Genomic DNA, 23,603 nt, shown 5'->3' on the forward strand with positions numbered 1-23,603 from the left:
TCCTGCACAATGCAGGCCACAGAATCTCATCCACCCACTCCTGTAACAAACCCCTAACCTATGTCTGAGTTATTGAAGTCCTGAAATTGTGGTTTGAAGACCTCAAGCTGCAGAGAATCCTCCAGCAAGTGACCCGTGCCCCATGCTGCAGAGGAAGGCGAAAAACCTCCAGGGCCTCTGCCAATCTGCCCTGGAGGAAAATTCCCTCCCGCCCCCAAATATGGAGATCAATTAAATCCTGAGCATGTGGGCAAGACTCACCAGCCAGCACCCAGGAAAGAATTCTCTGTAGTAACTCAGATCCCAACCCATCTAACATCCCATCACAGACCACTGGACATACTTACCTGCTGATAATTGAAGATCAATTGCCAAAATTAGGCTATCCCATCATACTATCCTCTCCATAAACTTATCAAGCTTAGTCTTAAAGCCAGATATGTCTTTTACCCCCACTACTCCCCTTGGAAGGCTGTTCCAGAATTTCACTCCTCTAAGAGTTAGAAACCTTCATCTGATTTCAAGTCTAAACTTCCTAGTGTCCAGTTTATATCCATTTGTTCTTGTGTCCACATTGGTACTAGACTTAAATAATTCCTCTCCCTCCCTAATATTTATCCCTCTGATATATTTATAAAGAGCAATCATATCCCCCCTCAACCTTCTTTTTGTTAGGCTAAACAAGCCAAGCTCTTTGAGTCTCCTTTCATAAGATAGGTACAGAGAAGGGCTACTAGGATGATCCGAGGAATGGAAAACCTATTCCAGTTTGAATTCATCCTTCTTAAACATGGGAGACCAGAACTGCACAGAGTTTTCTAGCTGAGGTCTCACCAGTGCCTTGTATCACCTCCTTATCTTTGCTGGAAATACCTCACCTGATGCATCCTAAAACTGCATTAGCTTTTTTAACGGCCATATCACATTGGTGGCTCATAGTCATCCTGTGATCAACCAATACTCTGAGGTCCTTCTCCTTCTGTTACTTCCAACTGATGTGTCCCCCATTTATAACTCAAATTCTTATTACTCCCTAAATGCCTGACCTTGCACTTTTCACTATTAAATTTCATCCTATTACTATTACTCCAGTTTACAAGGTCATCCAGATCTTCCTGTATGATATCTCGGTCCTTCTCTGTATTAGCAATACCTCCCAGCTTTGTGTCATCTGCAGACTTTATTAGCACCTTCCCACTTTTTGTGCCAAGATCAATAATAAAAAGATTAAATAAGATTGGTCCCAAAACTGATCCCTGAGGAACTCCACTAGTAACCTCCTTCCAGCACAACACGTTGTAGTCTCCCCTTTAACCAGTTCCTTATCCACCTTTTGATTTTCATATTGATCCCCATCTTTTCCAATTTAGCTAATAATTCCCCATGTGGAACCGTATCAAATGCCTTACTGAAATCGAGGCTCTTCTATATAGTACTGATTTGTGAGACTTTGGTAGAGGGTATGTATCTGAGTTGCATTAGAAAAGGACAAAGCAGTGAGGGAAGATGTTTGGGGGAGGTGGGGAGGACAGGAATGAGGGTTGGTGCAGGAACCTTAACTTGCTTTCAGTGAAGTACTGAGTTTGAATTTTATAATTAAGATTCTCACTAGTTTGGTAGGGAATTTCTGTAGGTTTTATTTACTTATTGAATACAGGCCTCAGGAAGCAGCATTACTTGTGACCCATCTGACTAAAACACTTGATAGAACACGTGCTCCATATTTTGAATACTCTGAGGTTAAAAGCTGCTCAGACTGAGACTTTAAGGTCAGAAGAGACCTTCATGATCATCTAGTCTGACCTGCACATTTCAGGCCACAGAAACTCACCTACCTGCTTCTGTAATAGACTCATAACTTCTAGCTGAGTTATTGAAGCCCTCAAATCATGGTTTAAAGACTCCAAGTTACAAAGAACCCACCATTTACCCTCGTTTAAACTTGCAAGTGACCAGTGCCCCATGCTGCAGAGGAAGGTGCCAATCTGACCCAGGCAAAAATTCCCCAAATATGGTGAGCGGTTAGACCCAGAGCATGTAGACAAGACCCATCAGCCAGACAGCTGAGAAAGAATTCTCCATAGTAAATCATAGCCTTCCCCAGCTAGTGTTCCATCACTGGCTGTTGAAGATATCTGTGCTAGCAGTCACAGATTGACTACATGCCATTGCAGTCAGTCTCATCGTACTATCCCCTCCATAAAATTAGCAGGCTCAGTCTTGAACCTAGTTAAGTTTTTGCCCCCACCAGTGCCCTCCCCCCACCCCCCTGCCACCCCAGCCCTGGGCCCCTCTTTCCCCCCCACCAGTAGCCCCCCCCTCCTACCACCCCAGCCCTGGGCTCTTCTTCTCCCACCCCCCCAACCTGCACCCTCCTTCCGCCGCAGCCCTGGGTCACTGGTAACTTGCTCCCAGGGCAGGTCATTCAGCAGGAATTTTGGATGTGCACAGAACACAGACAGGATTGGTTCCCATCTGGTTACAGAGCTGCAGTAAAGTGGAACAATTTTCAGCTTGTGTGATTGGAGGATATCTGGATGCATATTATAAGACTGTCCTCCATAAATGAGGAAAAGTTGAGGTGCCTTTATTATTCTTTTGTTCCACTCTTTGTTTCTATGGGGAATTTTCCAATACAATATCACTGTCTTCCTTTTAAACAAACAAACAAAAAAAAGGTAATGGCTGTTGAAAATAGCAATTCCAGTCCTAACAACCACTGGGAAGCATTTCTTGCTCAATTTTATCCTACTTTTACTACAGCCAGTTACAGTGGATCAGTATATTTGATTTGGGAGAAATGAAGTAACAGCTGCCCAAACTGAGCTTCAACACTCCTGAATTTTGAGGTGTTCAAATCTGGAAGGCAGGTGCTGGGTGTGTGTGGGGGGGAGGGGCTGTGGGCTCCACAGGGGAGCACAGCAGCATGTATGCAGCAGCGTGTCTGGCGCTGCGTAGAGCCAGACACGCTGGTCTGAGTGGCAAGGTAAGGGGGCTGGGGGGTTGGAGAAGGGATAGGGGATTCCAGGGGGGGAAGTCAAAGGACAGGGAGCATTGGATGGTGCAGAGGTTCGGGGGGGGGCACCCAGGGGATAGGCATAGGAGTCCCAGAGGTTTGTCAGGGGACAGGTAGGGGGTGAGGTCCTGGGGGGGGGGGGAAGTCTCAGGAGGGGGCAGTTGGGGACAAGAAGGGAGGCTTATATAGGGGGTGGGACCCAGGGGGCAGTTAGGGGCAGGGGTCCCGGGAGGGGGTGATCAGAGGACAGGGAGTGGGGGGAAGGGGGGGTTGGATGGGTTGGGGTTTCTGTGGGGGGCAGTCGGAGGGAGTGGATGGTGGCAGGGTGGGGCTACCCTCCCTCCCCGTGGACTGTCCTGTTTTTTGAATGTTAAAATATGGTATCCCTGCCATTCACAGTGCAACTCTCCACGCACAGCACGCTGACGCATGAGGTCCCCCTCCTTCCTTTCCAGTTGGTAGTGGCCATGGGAATGCTGGGAAGTGTAGTTCTTTCCCTGCTTCAGGGCTGGCTCTATAGGCAGGGAGCTAACCAAGGAACTACAGCTCCCCATTGGTTCTCAGCTCCCATGCTCAATCCCTGCCACCCCTGCAAATGGGCTGCCCCAAGCAGGTGCTTGCTTTGCTGGTGCCTAGAGCTGCCCCTGGCCCCCACTGTTCCCTTTGGAAGGCTGAACTTCTCTGATGGTTAGAATCTTTCACCTAATTTGAAGCCTAAACTTGTTGATGGCCAGTTTATAGCCATTTGTTTTGTGTCCACACTGGCGCTGAACTTAAATAATTCTCTCTATAAATGCATCAGAGGGGCAATCCTATCTCCCCTCAACCTTCTTTTGGTTAGGCTAAACAAACAGCCAAAGATAGGTTTTCCGTTTCTCAGATCATCCTTCTCTGCACCTGTTCCAGTTTGAATTAATCTTTCTTAAACATGGGAGACCAGAATTGCACACAATATTCCAGATGAGGTCTCACCAGTGCTTTGTATAATGGTACAAACACTTCCATGTCTCTACTGGAAATACCTTGCCTAATGTATCCTAGGACTGCATTAGCCTTTTTCACAGCCACATCACGCTGGCAGCTCAGTCATCCTGTGATCAACAAATACACCCAGATCTTTCTCCTCCTCTGTCACTTCCAACTGATACGTCCCCAACTTATAGCAAAAATTCTTGTTAGCCCCTATATGCATGAGTTTGCACTATTAAATTTAATTCCTTTTCTATTACTCCAGTTTACAAGCTCATCCAGATCTTTTGGTATAATTTTCTGGTCGTCTGTATTGGCAAATACCTCCCAACTTTGTGTCATCTGCAAATTTTATCACATCCCCATTTTTTAGTGCCAAGATCAGTAATAAAAATAAGCATGGTCCCAAGGCTGATCCCTGAGGAACTCCCTTAGTAACTTCCCTCCAGCCTGAGAGTTCACCGTTCAGTATGTCCCCTTTACTGAGTTCCTTATCCACCTTTCAATTTTCATATTAATCTCCATCTTTTCCAATTTAATAATTTCCCATGTGAAACTGTATCAGATGCCTTATTGAAATCCAGGTAGATTAGATCTACTGCATTTCCTTTGTCTAAAAAAAATCAGTTATCTTCTCAAAGATCACGTTGGTCTGGAACGATCTACCTTTTGTAAAACCATGTTGTATTTTATCCCAATTACTGTTAACCTCCATGTCCTTAACAATTTTCTCTTTCAGAATTTGTTCCAAGACCTTGCATACAATTGAGGTCAACCTAACAGGCTTGTAGTTTTCCCCAATCACTCCCCCCCACTTCTTAAAAATAGGAACTATGTTAGCAATTCTCCAGTCATAGGGTACAACCCCTAAATTTACAGATTAAAAATCCTTGCTATTGGGCTTGCAAATTCATGTGCCAGTTCCTTTAATATTCTTGGATAAAGATTATGGGGGCCCCCTGATTTAGTCCTATTAAGCTGTTTGAGTTTGGACTTCCACCTCACATGTGGTAATTTCTACCCCTGTATCCTCATTCCCATTAGTCACTGTGCTACTACCCCATAGTTCTTCATTAAAAACTGAAGCAAAGTATTTGTTTAGGTGTTGGGCCATGCCTAGATTATCTTTAATCTCCACTCCATCCTCAGTGCTTAGTGGTTCCACTTCTTTCCTTGTTTTCTTTTTATTTATATGGCTATAGAACATTCTACTACTGGTTTTAATTCCCTTTGCAAGGTCCAACTCTGCTTGGCTTTTGGCAGTTCTCATTTTATCTCTACGCTTTCTAACCTCCAAGAGGTAGCTTTCCTTGCTGATCTATCCTATCTTGCAGTCCTTGTAGGCTTTCTGCTTTCTTAATCACCTGTTTGATATCCTTGTTCATCCACCTTGGTCTGCAACCCTTCCCTATGAAGTTTCTCCCTTTGGGATGCAGGCTTCAGACAGTTTTTTTGCAACTTTGACTTAAAGTAATTCCAAGCCTCCTCCACCATTCAGATTCTTGAGTTGTCCAGTCCACTTCCCTAATTAATTCCCTTAATTTTTTAAAAGGTAGCCCTTTTGTTATCAAGGACCCTAGTTGCAGACCTATTTTTGTTTATCCTCCCATTGAGTTTAAACTGAATTAGCTCATGATTATTCAAATGAAGGTTGTCTTCTACAACCAGTTCTTCAATGAGGTCCTCACTGCTTTCCAACACCAAATGTAAAAGCCCCTCTTGTTGGTTCAGCGACTTCAGTACAGAAATGTCAGCTATCATATCCAGGAAAATCTGGGCCCTACTATTATTAGTGGCACTTGTTCTCCAATCTATATCTGGGAAGTTAAAGTCTCCCATAATCACACAATTCCCAATAGTATTTATTTCATTAAAAACATTAAAGAGGTCTCTGTCCATATCCAAATTGGATCCTGGTGAGCTATAGCCTACCCCAAGCACTCTACCAGGGGACCCTCTAGTAGCTTTCTTCCCCAAAGTGATTTTGGTCCAAACAGACTGTGTCTTATCCATTCCATCATTTCTAATTTCTTTGCAGTCTACCTCATCATTAATATACAATACTACTCCATCACCCTAGCCTTTATTTCTGTCTTTCCTGAAGAGCACATACCCTTCAATCCCTGCACTCCAGTCACAACTATTATTTCACCATGTTTCTGTTTTCCTTATATCTGGTTTTCACTTCTGCACCAGTAGCTCTAGTTTCTCCATTTTGTTACCCAGGCTCCTTGCATTGGTATATAAACATCTTAATTGTTGCTGCTTGGCTTCACCCACATTCCTTGCCTGATTGGATCAGTCATTATACTGCTGGTATTGCTTATCTGACTGATATCTGCACTGTCCTTCTCCTTAATGTTCATTCTCCTACCCACTGCTGTTCCTGTTAGCCATTGCAGTATCCTTTCTTACATGATTTTCTTCCCTCTCAATGTTAAAATCAGGAATGGAGATTCCATGAGCATCTCCCCACAGTCTCCCGAGTTCCTAGTTTAAAACTCTTTTTTTAAATCAGTTGTGCCAACCTCTGTCCTAGAAGTCATTTCCCTCCCTACTCATGTGGAGTCATGAGAACAGTCCTCTGTCCAAGGCTGCCTTCCTGTGGTCAAACATCCCAAAGCCCTCCTTATAGCACCATTGCCTGAGCCATCTGCTGATCATCATAATCTTATCTCGCCTTCACTCTCCTCCGCTAGAGAGGGTCAGAATCCCACTGATGATCATTTGGAGCATCCATTTCCATAAGCATCTTCCCCAGCCTGGCACAGTCTCTCTTGATAAGTTTCAGTGTGAATCTAGCTGCATCATTTGTTCCCACACAAAGGACAATCAGTGGATTCTTTCCTGCTCCCATTAGGATCCTCCTCAGGTTCAGGTGCACAGCCTGTATCTTAGCTCCTGGCAGACAGCACACCCTTCTGTTCTCCAGATCAGCTCTGGTGACAGGCCTGTCCTTCTTAGTAGAGTGTCACCAATCATGTAGACCTGCCTTTTCCTGGTGTTGGTGCAATTATCTAGCTTTCCTCCTGTTCTTTCTGGCTGAAAGTCCTCTGGTCTTTTATTCTCCCTTGCAATCTTCCGCTAGTCATCCTGCATCCTCCTGAGGCTCTGAACTCTGGGTATCTCCATTGGCTCTTCCCCTCTTCTAATAAGACTAGCCACTTTTCTTCCTTGTCCTCCCTCCTTCAGTTACAGCCCGCTGTGCCTCTTCTTCATTTTCCAGCTCAGGAAACCTCTTCCTGAGCTCTATTTCTTCTTCACAAGTCAGTCTTTTCTTCTGCCTGGTTCCCATAGTCACATGCTTCCACTGGCCACTTTCCTCACCCAACAGTCTTGCCTCAGAGTTCTTCAGTCCAGCTTGCATCTGCAAGTCTTAACTTTCCCTTCAGCCTCCTCTTGCCTTTGCTCCATCATCTGCTCAAATCCTCTTCGAAACTCAGCCATATTTCCCAGCTGCATCTCCAAACCTCAGATCTTCTCTTCCATCAGCTCTATCAAGTGGCACTTTATACAAATGAAGCTCTTTTCAGGTATTTGCTCCAGGATTACGTACATCCCATAGCTTCCATATCTGGTCGTCTTCATTGTCTCTTCCATTGCTTGAGTTACTACCACTGCTGCCTCTGTCATAGCCTTCCCACCTAAAGTCCTGTCAAGGAAAAAAACCCCAAACACCACACACTCCCTTCCCCCAAACTCCCCTGCTTACAGCTCTGTTTGCTGGCTTGTGCCATTGGCTGACTGGTGTTGAAGGCAAAATGAGACAGCATTTAACAAGTTCTAGATTTGTGATAAAATTCACCAGCAACTAATGGTGACAGACAGGCCCATCTTGCCTTGTTTGGCAGTGAGGGGAAGTGACGTGTTTCTAGCCTCCTCTGCTTAGCGATCTTCAGAGGAGCCACCTTCCCCAGGGGTCAAAGTGAAAGCCTTCAGTAGGGTTCAAATGCACTCACATGCTCTGTTGCATTCCACTCTTGTTTGAGGAGGAGATACCAAATTTTTTTCTCCTTCCCCTCCGGCAAGCATCAAAATGAACTGTCATTAGGAAGCAACAATAATAGGATCCTCTCTCTCTTCGAGCAAAAAATAGTAGACATCTCCAGTATCATCATGGGGTACATAAATGAACACCTCGCTGGTAAGAACTGGACAGTTCCCACTTCTCAGCTACTGTTGCATGCTCTCTGCAAATTGAAGCATGCAACATGGCATTGGTTACCTGCCATTCACGGCTTTCTTCCAAACCATAGAGTTTATGGGGGTTTTTTTGGACAGCTTAGATTCTGGAGCACGTGGCAGGGATGAGAGGTGCCAATATACTGCATGGCATGCACATCTCTCCAATTCAAGCTGTAAGGGGATCGGCTTAGACCGAACTAGGAGGCAGAGCACTGGACTCTGGCAGCCATGGGTTCCAGTTAAGGGGATGGTGCCTGGTCCGAGCAATCTATACAGGCAGCAGCTTGGCCTTAGCTGAAACAGAAGGGACTTGAGTGAGAAAGTCACTCCCTTGGCAGAAAGCTGCTCTTGGATTAATAGAAGGCCCCTATGCTAGCCATGTTTTTGTAGCACCCACTACAGGCAATGAGAGTCTAGGATCTCAAGCAGCCAGGAAAGCAGGTAATTTCCAAGCCCCCCGGAATAGTCAAGTTATAGCCCCTTCCCAGCTCCATGGATAAGTAGTTGAAAAGTGAGGCCTGTGCTGGAAAGATTCAAGCTAGACCATTTATATCATGTTTAAGGTCCATAATACAAACTCTCTAACCTTAAATTTACAACATTACAGGAGGGGGGTTGGTTTTGCTCTCGCTAGCTGGTCTGTTCACACTCACGTCCGCGCCCATCATTTCAAAAGCACCAATAAAGAGCTTAGGGGTATTTTTGGGTCATTTTATTTTTAAAGTTGTGTTTTTGTACAAAAAAATGTGCATTTTATTTAAACACCACCATGAAAAACAGTAACAAAATTTCAGTGACTTCCTATTTCCCCATCTTGTGAAAAGATTTAGTGAAAGTAATAAAAGCCAAAGAAAGTAGGAATTACATTTGCCTGCTCCAAGCCCAGCCAAAAAACAAAAAAACCCTGCTTTCTGCCCCTCAAACCCCACCTCCCCTGCCCACTTCCTACTGGGCAGGCCTCCCTTCCAGAGAATAGGGAGCACAAGCCTCATCCTGCTCTTTGCAGTCTGTTTTTTCACCCTACAAAAATATATCCTCTTCCCTCAAGTGGTTCAACTGTGTCCTCTACTAGATAGCTCTACCAGCCACTCCCCTGGGGAAGGAGACTGGCTTATTATTCACTAACAAAGGTTACCCCTCCCACCCCCACAAAAACAAAAATCAAAGTGCCTGAATATTCCACTGACTTAATGAGTCCTATAATGGTCATCTGGAGCTCCTGGTCTTCTAATGGGAGCAGCTCCAGTGCCCCAGAAAACTGCAGCTCTGATTTCCCCAACCAGCAGGGGGGCACAGAAGCACCATCCTAGTGGCACAACTGAGCAGGGATGGAAACAACCTTCAGGCAGAGCTGACCTGTTCCATCCCTATGGCTCTGAAAGAGTGAATCTGACAGCTCACCCACTAGGGGGCAGTGCCACAGCACCAGTCCACCTGCTCATTGGAACAGCACAGGGCCTGGCCTTGCTTCCACATTACATTGCTTTTTAATGTAATGACTGGAGACAGTTACCCTGGTGTCAGCATTTGATACAGCAGCACTCTCTTAAATGTGTTCCCCTTTTAAAGTAAAATCTAGACTATTTCACAGCCAAGTAATTACTGTACTAACTTACACCATCATTTCCCAGAAGGACATACTCAGGATCACAATCTTAAAAATTCCCCAGACTGTGCTAGCAGTAACATCTCTACTTAGGGAAACCTTGTAACAGAAATCAAGTGACTCTGCTGTCTTTAGGCTCTTGCCTTCGCTCTGGAAGTCAGTTTCACTTTCAGGTTCTTGCTTAGCAGCATGTCATTATATTTAGCTTCTCAGCAACCAAGAAGGAGGTTTAAAGAGAGACACTATTTCCCTTGACCCCTTTCAATAGGAAAAAGTCAGGAAATCTTCCTGGCCCCTATTAGTTCTTCAGCCCCACCACCACCACCCCTTCCCTGTTTAGTGAAATCGAGGTTATTTGGCGATGGCCCTTTGCGGTAACTAAAAGAGACTGCCTGCACTGTTCAATTCAGGCTACCATCAGGAAAAGGAAAGACTTCCAAGTGGCTATTGCCTGCTCCTGCTCCGCTAAGGATCTGGCTAGAGGGGAGAGATCCCTGCTATGATTACACTGGGCAGAGGGAGAAGGCGGGCAGTGAATGCTTTGCTTGTGTCACAGCACAGAAGCGAAAAAAGCAGAAAGTGTATTTAAATAATTGAAAACAAATCCAGTGTTTCACAGATTGAATAAACCTTAAAGACACAGAAATGCTCCCCCTAATCCTAGCTGTTTCTACATCAGGATTCCCACACCCCATGTCCACCCAGGGTTTCTCCCTAGATCTCATTGAGGGGACTCCCAAGCCTGCCAGGCACTGAATGCAGGATAAGCACTTTTGCCATCTCATAGCCACACAGAACTCTGGGCAAATACCATTCTTCCCAGCTGCATAGCACTCTGCATAAGACAATCACAGCATTACATTCAGAGGACATACCCCTGGGGCCAGTGCTGCTCTGAAATAGAGGATTCTAGGATAGCAGGGGGATGACACCAGCTGTAGAAGAAGCAAATCGTTTAAAGAAAACCAGAAGAGTAGAGCATGAAAAGAGAAGTGGTTAGGTAACACCTGGTTAAGTGAGTGGCAGGAGGGAAGATGGAAAGAGAAAAGGAACTGATGTCTAATGCCTGATCACATTGGTAGCAAATGGTCATCCCGTTCTTCTGACTCCTCCCCCAGTTGGTCATCACCCACACCACGGTATGCAGCTGGGGCATTCTGGGGCTTAGACCGGCAGACGAAATCACAACCATCCTGCAGAAACAAGTTATTGTACTGGGATCAGACCACATGCAACAGATTAAGCTAAACAATAGCAGCCCCTCTCATGTTTCTCCTGTTCTGTTCTCCTATTGCACCTCTCACTGAAGTATTTGAGAGATCCCAGAACTCTTTACAAAGAGTAAATACACAATGCTTGTAATCCTGAAACCAATCACTTCTTGGGTGGAACATGGTAGCTGATTTATAGCACCAGGCAACATTATAGTAGGTCAGTAAGTGGAGAATAATCTCTCTGACTAGGACTGCTGGGAGTGAATTTTAGGGAGGCCGAGTGGAACTTTTCCCTGTTGGAATTTGGCCAGCCACTGAGGTTGCTCTCTTCCTATGTGAAAAGCACCATGTGAAAAGAGTGGCTGTGCCTGGGCAGGGCCTCTGGTTTACACGGCTGTTGCAGGATGGTACCTTCCCCAGCATTAGCACCATGGTGGCACAGTAAGGCCAGCAGTGACTGAAAGGGGAGAATGCTCCCCTCAAATGAGTCATCGGCTTTCTGCTGCACCAGAGTTCTCTTTGGGAGGTCTCGCATCCAAGAACAGTCACCCTGAGCATAAAGCTTGTGCAATCTGACAAAAATGATAGGCCCTAAGTGTGGGGCAGTTGCCCTTTTCTTTTGCCTTCCAGCGGGGCTGGATTGCCGATCTGCACTGATTTTCACTAACCGCCATCAGGTTGCCGAGATCCTGCCAGAAGGTAATATGTGGGAACTGCTCCATGCCCTTTGCTCCCACCACCAGGCGCTGGTAGAGGAATCCCCCAATGATATAGACTGCAACCAGCGAAGCAAACCTGTAGGAGAATGTTGAAACAAGAGTGTGAGAGGAAGCTGAAGGCAACCTCTCCCCAGCTAACTGTCTGCCTCCAACTGGGATTGGAGCCAGCAGCTCAGTACCATTCAGAAAATGGGACCATAAATAGCAGCTGCATCTGCAGAAAAGATACCAGAGATGTCGATCAGCATAAACCCATCCCCAGCATTGCCTACAGGAAGTGCTGTCTCATGCTTAGCACAGGGGACTGGGAGTTAGAACTCCTGGATTCTATTCCCAGCTCTGCTACTGACTTGCTGTGCGATCTGGAGCAAGTTTATTCTCTCTGTGCCTCAATTTTTCCATTTGTAAATCAGGAGAAAGGGTAACATTTTCATCTCTCACATGGGGTATTCTGAGGCTTAATTCTTGTCAAGCTCTTGTAGATCACTGGATGAAAAGCCTTACACCAGGGCAGAGTTATAGCAAGCACTGGCCACGGACATGCAAGATGGGCCAGTGATCTGTTCTGGTATGTCACGTGCTATGTTCCTAACAGGTACAGAGGCCTGGAACTGGAGCCCTAACGGACAGGCTCCTACAGTAACTCACGTGATGAGCAGGATGGACCCAATGCTGAGGTGGGAGTCCTCGGGTGGGCAGGCCAAGCTGCTGTCCATCTCAAAGAGGTACAAACAGTCCTGCTCCTTTTCCCTCTCTTCTGATAGCAAGGTAAAGCCGCTCTGGTTGGGTGGGGAAGGGGAAACATATGGCAGGCTAGACACAAATAAGTCCCCCTACTTGCACAGAGGCTCCCAGCTTTGCCAAAGGTTCCAGTAATGCCCCGACTCCAGAATTCTCACACACACATGCAGAGGCTCCCAGCTTACCCTAGCCTGACCCCTCCAGAGCTCTCCCCCCAAACTGTCCCATTTCAGCCATTTCTAGAACAAACAACATACCATCTCCTATTAGCTGCCTGCTAAGCCAGTCAAAAGGCAGCACAACCATTACTGGTGGAAAGACCTAACACCCACTACACAAAACAAGTAAAACCCTCTGGTTGCTCCACAGCCTCCTCACCCACAGCGACACCCTCCTACAATCTTTCTCAGATTCACTCCTGCCTCACAGCCACGCACTCATCTTCAGCCTCTATACCTGGCCCCACAGTCCCCCCACGCCACTCACTGATAGAGTCTTCCGGTTGCAAGAGATCATTATCATGGCCTTCCTCTTCTCACCATGGCAGTGGCTGCCATACGAATCCCCCCCCTTATAAATCAGCATGATCCAGTCACCTACCAAGGGAAAAAACAAAGAGGGCTGCAGTTCAGGAGCAAGGTGGGATGGCAGAGCTGGAGAGAAGGGTTGAGGGGAGTCTTACTTCCATTGAAGACGTGTGTCTCATTGATTCTTCCCACCACTGTTTGCTTTTGGTCGTTTAAATTGATCTGTACCAGGCCTGATTGGGATAGAGAGCTGTTGACCTCTCTGCACACCCTGAACTTGTAGGTGTACCTCTCCTCTGGGCTTGAAGTCACGTTGCTGTCAAAGCTGCGCAGAGGGGACAGATAACAGACGGCTGCTTTATGAATCCCACACAGGTTATTCGATCTTTAACATTCAGAAATGCCTCGCCACACTGTATCCATTTCTAAGGCCCACTTACAGCTTAAGCTAGGCCTTGCCTTGCAGGTAAGCTCACTTGCTCCCTACCTCTCCACTGGTGGGACCTCTGGAAACTGAGCTCCTCTGTTGACCCCAGAGGAGGTAGAGCATGGACAGCAGCAATGCAAGCTCCTCCCTTACCATCGCACTCTTGTGCCAGGAGGCATCCACCTCTATAGGGAAAAGGGAATCCTGTCACTGTGGCCCATTCAGTCCTCAGAGTGACAGCCAAGACTGCCATGAAAGGAGCCCATTAGTGCAGATTGTGCTGGCAATTCTGTGATGTGGGCTCCTTCCCACCAGGAAACAGAACAAGATCCATCAAATTTGTCTCACCCAGGTTAGTTAGAACCAGTGTCCCACTCTTCAATGTCCTATGAGCCATTCACTCTCTCGTGATCTGGGACTGCCCGGACAGGATCCAGATCCCAGTCCCTGCAGTGGGCCAGAGGGTTGCATGCACGGTACCTCATGGAGCTCAGGGGTTCCAGCTTCTTCAGTAAGGCCTGTTCTCTTTTCGACTCTTTGCCCTGGTCTCCTACTAGGTCGCAGTGCTTCTCTTCCAGATCTGCCATCACGACCATGGCCAGGGCCACAAGGACAAGCAGTGCAGTACAGGTACAACAGTGAGACAGGAACATTCTGCATACGTGCCATTGCAGAGAGAGAGAGAGAGAGAGAGACAGGTACAAGAAGGATTAATACTTAAACACCTCATTCCCACCCCAACACACAAACCTCAAGGTCAAAAAGACAGTGACTGGCCACTTCTTCATGGCTGCAAAGAGGAGGAGCTGAGCCCAGGAACATCTCAGAGATCCTTAGGAGACTCCAAAGCCCAGCCTTGGGTACAGCCAGGGTCAGCTTGGGACCCACAAAACCACTGGCCCAATCTGCAAATCTTCCTTGACGTTACATTGGGGTAGTAAGATCTTGCTGCTGAGTGCATCAACTGGCACTCGCTTGGCCAGAACAGAACCCAACATGCTCTAGACCGGCCAGCTATGGAAACCGGGGTCAGTTTCAGACATAAGCCACTATTTATTGCACTCCAAAGGGGCATCTATCATCAGAGACAGACTTGGTATCAGTCTAATCAGTTGTCTTTGCAGCTCTTGTGTAAAGAGCTTGTGGGGGACAGAGACTAGGATTAGTCAGGCTTTGTCTATTTCAAGCTCCTTAATCCTAATAATTGTACTAATTTATGTTGCCCTTCCCTAGCTCCTTTCCACTGAGGATTTGAAAGTATTTTATAGGCACTGAGTTTCACAAGGTCAGGACTGGCATCCCTGATTTATATATGGGGAAACTGAGGCACAGAGGTGCTGAGTGTAAGGTCACATTTTCAATGGCTGAGCTGGGAATACAACCCAGAAGCCTAGGTTTCCACTCAGAGAATCATAGAATATCAGGGTTGAAAGGGACCTCAGGAGGTCATCTGGTCCTGCTTTGAGCAGGGGGTTGGACTAATCCCCAACTAAATCATCCCAGCCAGGGCTTTGTCAAGCCTGACCTTAAAAATCTCTAAGGAAGGAGATTCTACCACCTCCCTAGGTAACCCATTCCAGTTCTTCACCACCCTCCTAGTGAAAAAGTTTTCACTAATATCCAACCTAAACCTCCCCCACTGAAACTTGAGACCATTACTCCTTGTTCTGTCATCTTCTACCACTGAGAACAGTTTAGATCCATCCTCTTTGGAACCCCCTTTCACGTATTTGAAAGCAGCTATCAAATCCCCCCTCGTTCTTCTCTTCTGCAGACTGAACAATCCCAGTTCCCTCAGCCTCTCCTCATAAGTCATGTGCTCCAGCCCCCTCATCATTTTTGTTGCCCTCCGCTGGGCTCTTTCCAATTTTTCCACATCCTTCTTGTAGTGTGGGGCCCCAAACTGCACACAGTACTCCAGATGAGGCCTCACCAATGTCGAATAGAGGGGAATGATCACGTCCCTCAATCTGCTGGAAATGCCCCTACTTATACAACCCAAAATGCCATTAGCCTTCTTGGCAACAAGGGCACACTGTTGACTCATATTCAGCTTTTCGTCCACCGTAACCCCTAGGTCCTTTTCTGCAGAACTGCTGCCTAGCCACTCAGTCCCTAGTCTGTAGCAGTGCATGGGATCCTTCGGTCCTAAGTGCAGGACTCTGCACTTGTCCTTGTTGAACCTCATCAGATTTCTTCTGGCCCAATCCTCTAATTTGTCTAGGTCTCCCTGTATCCTATCCCTACCCTCCAGCATATCTACCACTCCTCCCAGTTTAGTGTCATCTGCAAACTTGCTGAGGGTGCAGTCCACACCATCCTCCAGATAATTAATGGAGATATTGAACAGTCCTGTGTCTTAATCATAAAACATCCTTTAAACATTGAGCTGATTGCTCAGAAAAACACACAATGACCTTGTCACTCAATAGCAGCCACACAGTCGATTTCCCTTCCCAACCACAACTCCCAGCGAAGACTCTAATATTGACAGAAACCAATTAATACACTGATCCAAAATTTTATAAAAAATCAAGCTAGGGCTACAAAAACACAAAGAAGTTAACAGAAGGAAGGTCCAGACTGCTGACTAGTGAAGTTACATGAGGGTTATAGTGAAAGCCACACTGAAGATTTCATAGAGTTACAAGGTCTGCCACTAAGGGACTGTCTACACTGGAGTGGTACTGAGAGCAGGAGGGAGTGGCTAGCTGCCCAAGGGTGTGTCCAGGGTCTTGGATAGGAAGCATAGTTGGTGTGGCTACCCCCTCCTGCCGCTCACACGGCCACAGCTACACTTCTGCTTTTAGCATGCTAGCTCGATCACAGTTAGCACGGGCTTGTCTACTGGAGCTGGAAATTACACCTCCAGTTCTAGTGTGGACATACCCTAAAGCTTGTAACTATAGTGAGACTTCTTCGATCAGGGTGTATGGTGGACAAGTAAATCTAAAGAGGTTATTGTATAGAAGAGGAAACTGAGGCACAAATAGCTTGCGACTTGCCCCTTACAAAGGCACACAAACAAGTCAGAACCAGCATAAGAACTCGTGGCTTCCTGGCTCCCATGCTCAGAACACACTTCTCTCTCAACAGTAGCAAAGACCTTTCTGGCTGGCTGCTTTGTACATATTTAGTTCATGTGGTTGTCAAACTGAAAGTGATATAAAAATACTGGCGCCTTCTGGTACTTTAGCATCCCTCATGCAGAAAAGACCTCCACATGCTTTGAAGATTGCATGTATATGAGACCCCTCCTACATCTGAAATGCAGCCATATCGGATGGATACAGTAGCCATGTAACAGAACCCAAGCAATGCTATACAAGAGGTCAGGACAGGAAGTGAGGACTGAAACTGCTGAGGGAAAATTTAGAAGAGAGAATCCAGTGACCTTAACTAGAGTTCAGGCAGGACACAGTATCAACAACGTAGCCATAAAAAGCCAGGTTCACAACCAGTGTAACTACAGCCTGCAGCAGGCTCACCGTGGGGGCGAGTTTGGCCCAAGGATTGATTTTGAACAGGCGACAGTTTCCATTATCAAAACACTCAAATTTAACCCAGTTCCTCTATCCCCACCAGACTGTTCACTTCCTGTCTGTGTCCCCTTCTGCTTTATAACAGGCCGCACAATTAGTCTCCACTTTTGCTGAGATGTAAAGCCCACAGCCAGAGCCACTCATGGTCATTAAAGATCACATGACATCTTTTTGCCACAGAAGGGGAGCTAACCACAGTGTTCTGGTCAAATTCCAACGTGGATGATTATACCCCCTTTCCTTAGATACCCCCTGAAGATTAAGCTAGATTTGGAATTCTGCTTTCTGGACACAAAACTCAAATTGTTGTATTCTGTTGCCATGTGGCTATTAAGCTGCTGTGTGCTACCCCAAAGATGGCTGCATTTCAGTGACTGGATAGTTCTGTTAGATAAGGACTGCAACATGTGTTAGGATCCATCCAATATCTGGATTTAGGAGTCTTCAGTGACCTTGTCCTCTCATTAGTTCCTTCTCCTTTACAAATTTCTTCCATCTCTTTCCTCCGTCCCAAGTCAGGAGACCGTGGGGGTGTTTCTTCCCTCAGTATTCACCATATCCTCATATAGGAGCGGACAGATGGCCTGACAGCCAAGTCCTTTCAGCCCCCAGAATGGGAACCTGTGCAATGGGTACCTTGCAATACTCTCACACAGCAGCAGACCCCACGGCCCTTGTAGTCACCTCCCCAATGATAAATTGGCCACTAAGGACAATGGCGCTGCTGAAGCCACATCCCAGTTCCCAGCTGTAACAAAGTAGGGTTCAATTGGCCTAAACTGTAAAGGGCATCTTGAGAGCACTTGGGATTCCCCAACCACACATCATCCCCAAAGCCAGCCTCTTGTTGCACCCCCAATAAATTGCTCAGCCCATCCTCTTGACATCCACCCACCCATAGGCTTTCACCACCCCCAATAATACCACCACTGACAGCTAACAGATGCTGAAAAGAAATTACTGGGGAAAAGGGAGAAACTCACCTGACACTAGGACAGCGAGGTAGGTGTGGCATGAAGTATCTGCGAGGCTGCACGTCACACCGTTGTTACAGACCCACCCACCGGTGCCTGCACCACCCACCCACGAGGCCACGTGCCCTGCCACTACCTCCCGTGGTCAGCCCCACGCACCCAAGTTATGCCAGCCCAGCTCAGTGATCTGCCCGCGCCACGTGCCCCGTGCCCCTACCCTGGGGAATCTCGTGTGCCGTCCGGCCTTTACCCGCCTAATGAATTATTAACAAGAGCTCATGCATAATCATCATGCATAAATTAATGACTAATTAGGTCCTCGTTAACTGGAGCGGGAGCCCCTTCCCAGGCGTGAGTATCGGTGGGGGAAGGTCTCCCCACCGCTACTGCCGCCTCGCTCACCACCTGCCTGCCCAGGGCCTCCCTCAGTCCCACCCGGTGATCCGGAAGCAGGAAGTGGGCAAGGGGCGGGCGCTGACGCTAGGCAACAAGGACAGGCTCCGGGCCCCGCCCCTGACCCATTTCCCCCAATGGAATATGAGAGCGGCCAAACGTGACTCGCCCACGGGTACTTTTTGCCCAATGAGCGGTGGGGATAGAAAGCGTCTGGCCCCCAGGGCTCTCCTCATCCAATTAATGGTGACGATTCCAGAGCAAGAACCACCCTCTCTACCCTTATTCGTCCAATGGGCAGAGAGAACAACCACGGAGGCCCCCGCCTACGTCTTCATCTCTTCCAATGAAGACTGGAATTCAAAAACTGGCACATGAGAAGACCCAATGAGCGATGAGAGTCACAGAGGGAAGACCCACCCCGCAAAATGGTCTCTTCCAATGGCGGCGCAGGGCTGGTTAACATCGCCACACCCCGACCCCCTCCCGAGGGCGGCTCACGAGACTCTCACGCGCTACTCACCCGTCATCTGATTTCCCCACCCCCACCGCTACCCCAGGGAAGGCGGGCGCGGTGCCTGCTGGGAGTTGTAGTCCTGAGAGCCCGAGGCTCGCTGGGCGGCTCCCTAGCCGGGCGGGGGGCGGCTCTGAGCGGGCCCGGCCGGGATGGCGGGAGCCCCCGGGACATGGCAGGCCCCCGCCCCCCGGTTTCGCTGGCTGGCGGGCGTCCCCTGCCCGGGGCTCGTAGCCGCCCGCCGGGATCGGCCCCAGGCCGTTGCTGCCGGGGCGCGAGCGGTGACGCTCCTCGGGGTCCCCCCCGCTCCTGACCCCGCCCCCCTCGCGCTGCCCCTCGGCGGGTCGCTGGCTGTGGGGGCGGGGCCCGCAGGGAAGCAGCGGGCGGCCGGGAGCTGCGCGCTGTGACCCGCGCGGTTCCGAGGGGCCGCGGGCTCGCGCCTCATCCCTGCGCCTGGGCAGGAGCGCGCGGCCCAGCCTCGGGGTGGGGCGCGCGCCCCTCTGCCCCCCCTCCCCCCCGGGCTGCACCTGAGAGCCCGGGGTGGGACCAGCTCGTAGCGGTGCTTTGGGATCTGCGCTGCCTGCCCACGGGCCTCTGCACGGAGCCGCAGGGCTTGGGTGTGACGCAGGGGTAGCCAGTAGGCCGAGTGGGGGCAAATCAGGGCCACCGGACACTTTGTGATGCACCAAAAAATCCTTCTAGTCACTTACTATTATTGTGGTGTGCAAACGTTTCTCTGGAGGCTGGCCCTTGATTATGCCTTGACCAAGAAATGTGGCCCGTCACAAACAATAACTGACTGCCCCTGGATAAAGCCCTCGGTGGTGTATGACCAACCTCCCTGAGGGATCGCCCCTCTCTCTGCCTTACTGCCACAGCTATAGACAGGGAGGCACCCCAGGGGAGCCCCCTAGTTAGGAAAGAGAAGGGTGGGTGGCAGGGTGCTCTCTCTGTGAGGGCTTGGAGACTCTGGGATCTCCTCCCCCTCTTGGTCTGAAATAGTCAGAATCTGATTATTTTCCAGGCATGCTGCAAAAGACACTGTTTGATAAGGTTTTTGGAGAGGGCTGAGGGTATGCTTCTTAGATAGTGAAGAAAGGCACTTCTCTGCTGGCTAAGCTTCTGCTGATGTGATCATTTTAATGTTGCTGAGATTTGAATTGTATTAGTGAATGTTAAGGCACCAAGGGACTTGGATAGGCCTCTTTATAGTTATTTGTAAATTTAAATTAATAAGTATCAACTATGTTATCTACACTAATGGCTCACAGATCTACCTCTCCACTGTCTCTTGTCTCCTGTCCTATCTAAAAATCTAGGCCTGTCTGACGTCGCCTCATGAACGTTCAGCCTCAGCTGAAGCTCAACATGGCTAAAAGAAAGTTCATAATTTTTCCCCTCAAACCTGTATCCCCCCTTTTTCACTCACAATGGATGATGCCACCTATCCTCATTGTCACAAAAGCCTGTAACTGGGTGTCATCTTTGACTCGGTCCTCTGTCTAGATCAGCAGTTCTCAATCCGCAGGCTGCATGTTAGCACACAGCTGTGGTTCAGATCAGCTGTGTGCTAAAGGCCGTGGGCTGCAGGCTGCCCTGCCACACAGTGGACTCTGGGTTCCCGGCTGCCCTGCAATGTGGCGGGCTCTGGCATCTGGGCTCCCAGCTGCCCTGACGTGTACCAAGCTGTTGGCTGCAACTGGCCCTGCAGGGTGGAGCTCAGGGTCCCAGCAGCTGGCTGCCGCCCAGCCCACTCCACAGCAGGGCTTGGGGTCCTGGCAGCCAGCTGCTGCCCGGCTCCCCACACAGCATATGTGGCCCATAATGATAAATAGGTTGAGAACCACTGGTCTAGATACTCACATCCCAGCTGTATCTACTTCTTGCTGGTTCTTCCTGACTAATGTCTTTAAGATCCACTGTATAGATAAACTTCACCTTATCTCATGTCTCAACTGCAAGTTCCTCCTCTCTGGTCTTGAGAAACCACTTTTTGTTCCACTTATGTTCATTCTAAGCACTTCTGTAAAAATCATTTAGTTGTTTTGTCACTTTGACCATTTCCTCCTCTGCATCCCTCCACTCTCTTCCTCCATCTCCACTGCATCAAACACTACTTGTCTTCCCTTTAAAAGGCCTTCATGGCCTAGCTTCACTCTTATCTGTCATCTCATATACACTTTTGAGATGTGACTATTGCCTCTGTTCTGCCAGTGATTCCAGCTTTCATTGCCCATTTGCTGAAATTGTCAGTTTTCCAAGAACACCTTTGCACTTTCTTCCATGCTGCCCCTTATGCATGGAAAGAGCTCTCCATAAAAGTCCGCAAAGCCACCACCTTGTCCTCCTCAAATCTCCTCTTAAAACTCATCTTGGCTATGTTGCCTCCAAAGTGCTTGGCAATGATTAGGCAGTTGGTGTGCTGTGACTGCTGCTTATTACACCGATCATAATAATCTGTTTCTTTGTGCTCCCTCTGTATCAGTGTATTGGCTCTTGCCTCCCTTCCTTGAATTAACTTCTTTCACACAGCTGGAGGTGGAGGCTGCCAGATTGCATTTTTTTTTTAAATGCAGCCTCAGGTTTCCTGTTTTGCCTTATTCTGAGCTCTTTCGCTCAACAGCCTGATTCAAACTCCTTGCCATACACCTCATCTTGGCATGGATGTAAGCAGGGCAGAAACCTCTGTGGCTGAAATGAGTGAAGAAATAATCTATACTTCTGTACGGTTTTCACCTACACCGCCAGTTTGTGCCAACAATGTCGTGACAAATAGAGGTAAGCAAGCCAAATGAAACTGGTGAATCCCAGAACAAAGGCTTTGTCATGTGATATCTACACGAGCTATTGCAGAAATGTTCAGAGCTGGTCATTGATTTTTGGGTGTCCTGCTTGAGACATCTTGGGTTTGATTTTTAAAAGTGCTGAGCACTTACAACTCTATGGGAAATCAGTGGGAGCTGAAAGAGCACAGCATCTCTTAAAGTAAGGCCCCTAGTAGGATTCTCAGGTTGGGCACCCGAAATCTGTAGCTTTCTTGAGCTTGACTGCATGACGATAGACTGGAGAATTTAAGCCTATGTACATTAATAAAGATGAAGTTACAGATAAATTATTGGCATATATGAATCATATATGAGAGAGGGAAAAGATCCTGTAGATCATTCTGTCTGTCTTCCAAGGGTGAGTGCAAGATTGTTCATTGTAGCATATTATAGTTTTTCAGTGTTTTCTATAGTCTAGTTTTAAAAGCCCCCTGTGACAGAGCTTCCATCTCTTCTTCCGAGAGACCATTCCACAGCTCAGCACATCTCACTATCTGGAAGATTTTCCTGGGATTCATCTTATATTTTTCCTTTCATAGTTTCCTCTCCCCTCTTGTTGTTTATACCCTTCAGATATTTGCAGGCTGTTATGAAGTCTGCACCTTAGTTGTGGTTAAGTTAATATTGATTTTAGCTCTCTTAATTTCTCCTTATAATTGCTTCCTTCCAGTCCCCTGATCATTTTTGTTGCTCTTCTCTGAACTCCCCCCAGTTTGCTAATATCTAATAATGAGGTGCCAACATTGAACGTAATATTCCAGGTAGGATCTCATCAGAACTATGTAGAGAGGGGCTATCGCTTCACTGTCCCAAGAAAAGATGCTTCTGTGTATGCAGCTAAAACACACATTCCTGGTGCCTGGGACTGTTGATGCCACATGCCTAGATATAAATCTGTTTGAACAAAGCTGCATAGGAAACTTCAAATATCCACCTGCCAGTGAAGTCTCACTCAGTTGGTAGGAAACCACCTTGGTTTTGGATATGTTTTCCAGCTGTGTTTCAAGTCCATTACATGGGAGATGGGGATTGTACTGTGTATATTTCAATTAGATGTTTGCAGTGTCTCTTTTGTTTCAAAATCTCCCTTTTTACATTGTCCCCTGCTGAACTAAGGCTAGAGGAACAGAAAAGGGGAAGCTCCTCTTCACACCCATGTCCCTCTGCCTCCCCAGGAAACAGTGACTGATCACTGTCCACCTTGTTCCTCCAAATCTCCAAATGAAGTATCTTTCTCTGGGCTGATGCAAGGTTCTTACTACCTCTTATAGGGTCACATCTTGTCATTCCCTGGGGAACAATGCAGATCCCCACAGTCAGCTCTCCAAGAGCTTTGTCCAGTCCTTGTTTAAATGTCCTGTGTGTAAAAGAGTTCCCTCCTCTTCCTTTGGGGTGACTCTTCTCCAGTCTCACAGGTTCTTCACTGTTAGGAAATATTTCGTGATTATCCAGTGAGAGATTTCCACCTCTTGTTCAGTTTCATCTCATCTTGTTTTTTTCCCTTTCCCACACAAAGCCTCTCTCCTCATGTGATACCATAACAGCTGAGATTAGCAGAGGCCCTTAGGCCTACAGCACCTTGGTTCAATAGGGCAGAACTACAGGCACTGAATTCTCACTGGAGGACCCTCAACTCTGGAGTTTGCTTTCCTTCTTAGTTGGATGGATCCTGCCAAGACTCAGATTCAGCCAGTATGCGCTGGTGCAGCATATCAGCACTGCTTGCATGCTGCTACCTTATTCTCCAAAATTTAAGTTTTCATGTGTTTTAAAGTCTCTAGATGTAATGGTTGGTTGGAGAAATGCACTCAGCTCCTGTTTTCAAGGCTAATGGATGCAGTGATCTCTATCTGTGTTTGCAGGATCTGAAACAATAACTCTGTGTGGTGTGAACTGCCCTATTTATCTCAGTGGGAGCCAAGCCAGATACACAAGGATAACAGAGTTGACA

The 23,603-nt window shown here is 47.6% G+C and overlaps 2 protein-coding genes across 3 annotated transcripts in view; one reads left to right on the top strand and one right to left on the bottom strand.

Annotated features, from left to right (window-relative positions):
* The window catches only part of LOC123355543 (alpha-2-macroglobulin-like), a 216,388-nt gene that overhangs the window by 99,862 nt on the left and 92,923 nt on the right, over positions 1–23,603 (top strand). The gene's annotated exons all lie outside the window — the stretch shown is intronic.
* On the bottom strand, positions 8,868–19,093 carry M6PR (mannose-6-phosphate receptor, cation dependent). Of its 2 annotated transcripts, none has more exons than XM_044998218.1 (7): positions 18,837–19,093; positions 13,885–14,058; positions 13,133–13,302; positions 12,937–13,046; positions 12,358–12,488; positions 11,659–11,785; positions 8,868–10,969 (listed from the first exon to the last, which is right to left on the bottom strand). In XM_044998218.1, the coding sequence occupies exons 2-7, from the start codon at positions 14,055–14,057 to the stop codon at positions 10,847–10,849; spliced, it is 834 nt and encodes a 277-aa protein (XP_044854153.1). In that variant the 5' UTR covers position 14,058; positions 18,837–19,093; the 3' UTR covers positions 8,868–10,846. The 2 variants fall into 2 exon arrangements, with proteins under 2 accessions (XP_044854153.1, XP_044854152.1); XM_044998217.1 differs by lacking the exon at positions 18,837–19,093 and adding an exon at positions 17,930–18,380.

The sequence above is a fragment of the Mauremys mutica genome, chromosome 1 (assembly GCF_020497125.1).
Source record: "Mauremys mutica isolate MM-2020 ecotype Southern chromosome 1, ASM2049712v1, whole genome shotgun sequence".
Classification (NCBI taxonomy): domain Eukaryota; kingdom Metazoa; phylum Chordata; order Testudines; family Geoemydidae; genus Mauremys; species Mauremys mutica.

Bases quoted from the DNA above. Each gene is read 5' to 3' on its own strand.
- M6PR (XM_044998217.1), bottom strand. From the start codon at position 17,961: ATGCCACACCTACCTCGCTGTCCTAGTGTCAG. The intron at 14,059-17,929 runs GTGAGTTTCTCC...GCACGTATGCAG, and splicing joins CCTCGCTGTCCTAGTGTCAG to AATGTTCCTGTCTCACTGTT. The intron at 13,303-13,884 runs GTACCGTGCATG...CCCTCTGCGCAG, and splicing joins GAACCCCTGAGCTCCATGAG to CTTTGACAGCAACGTGACTT.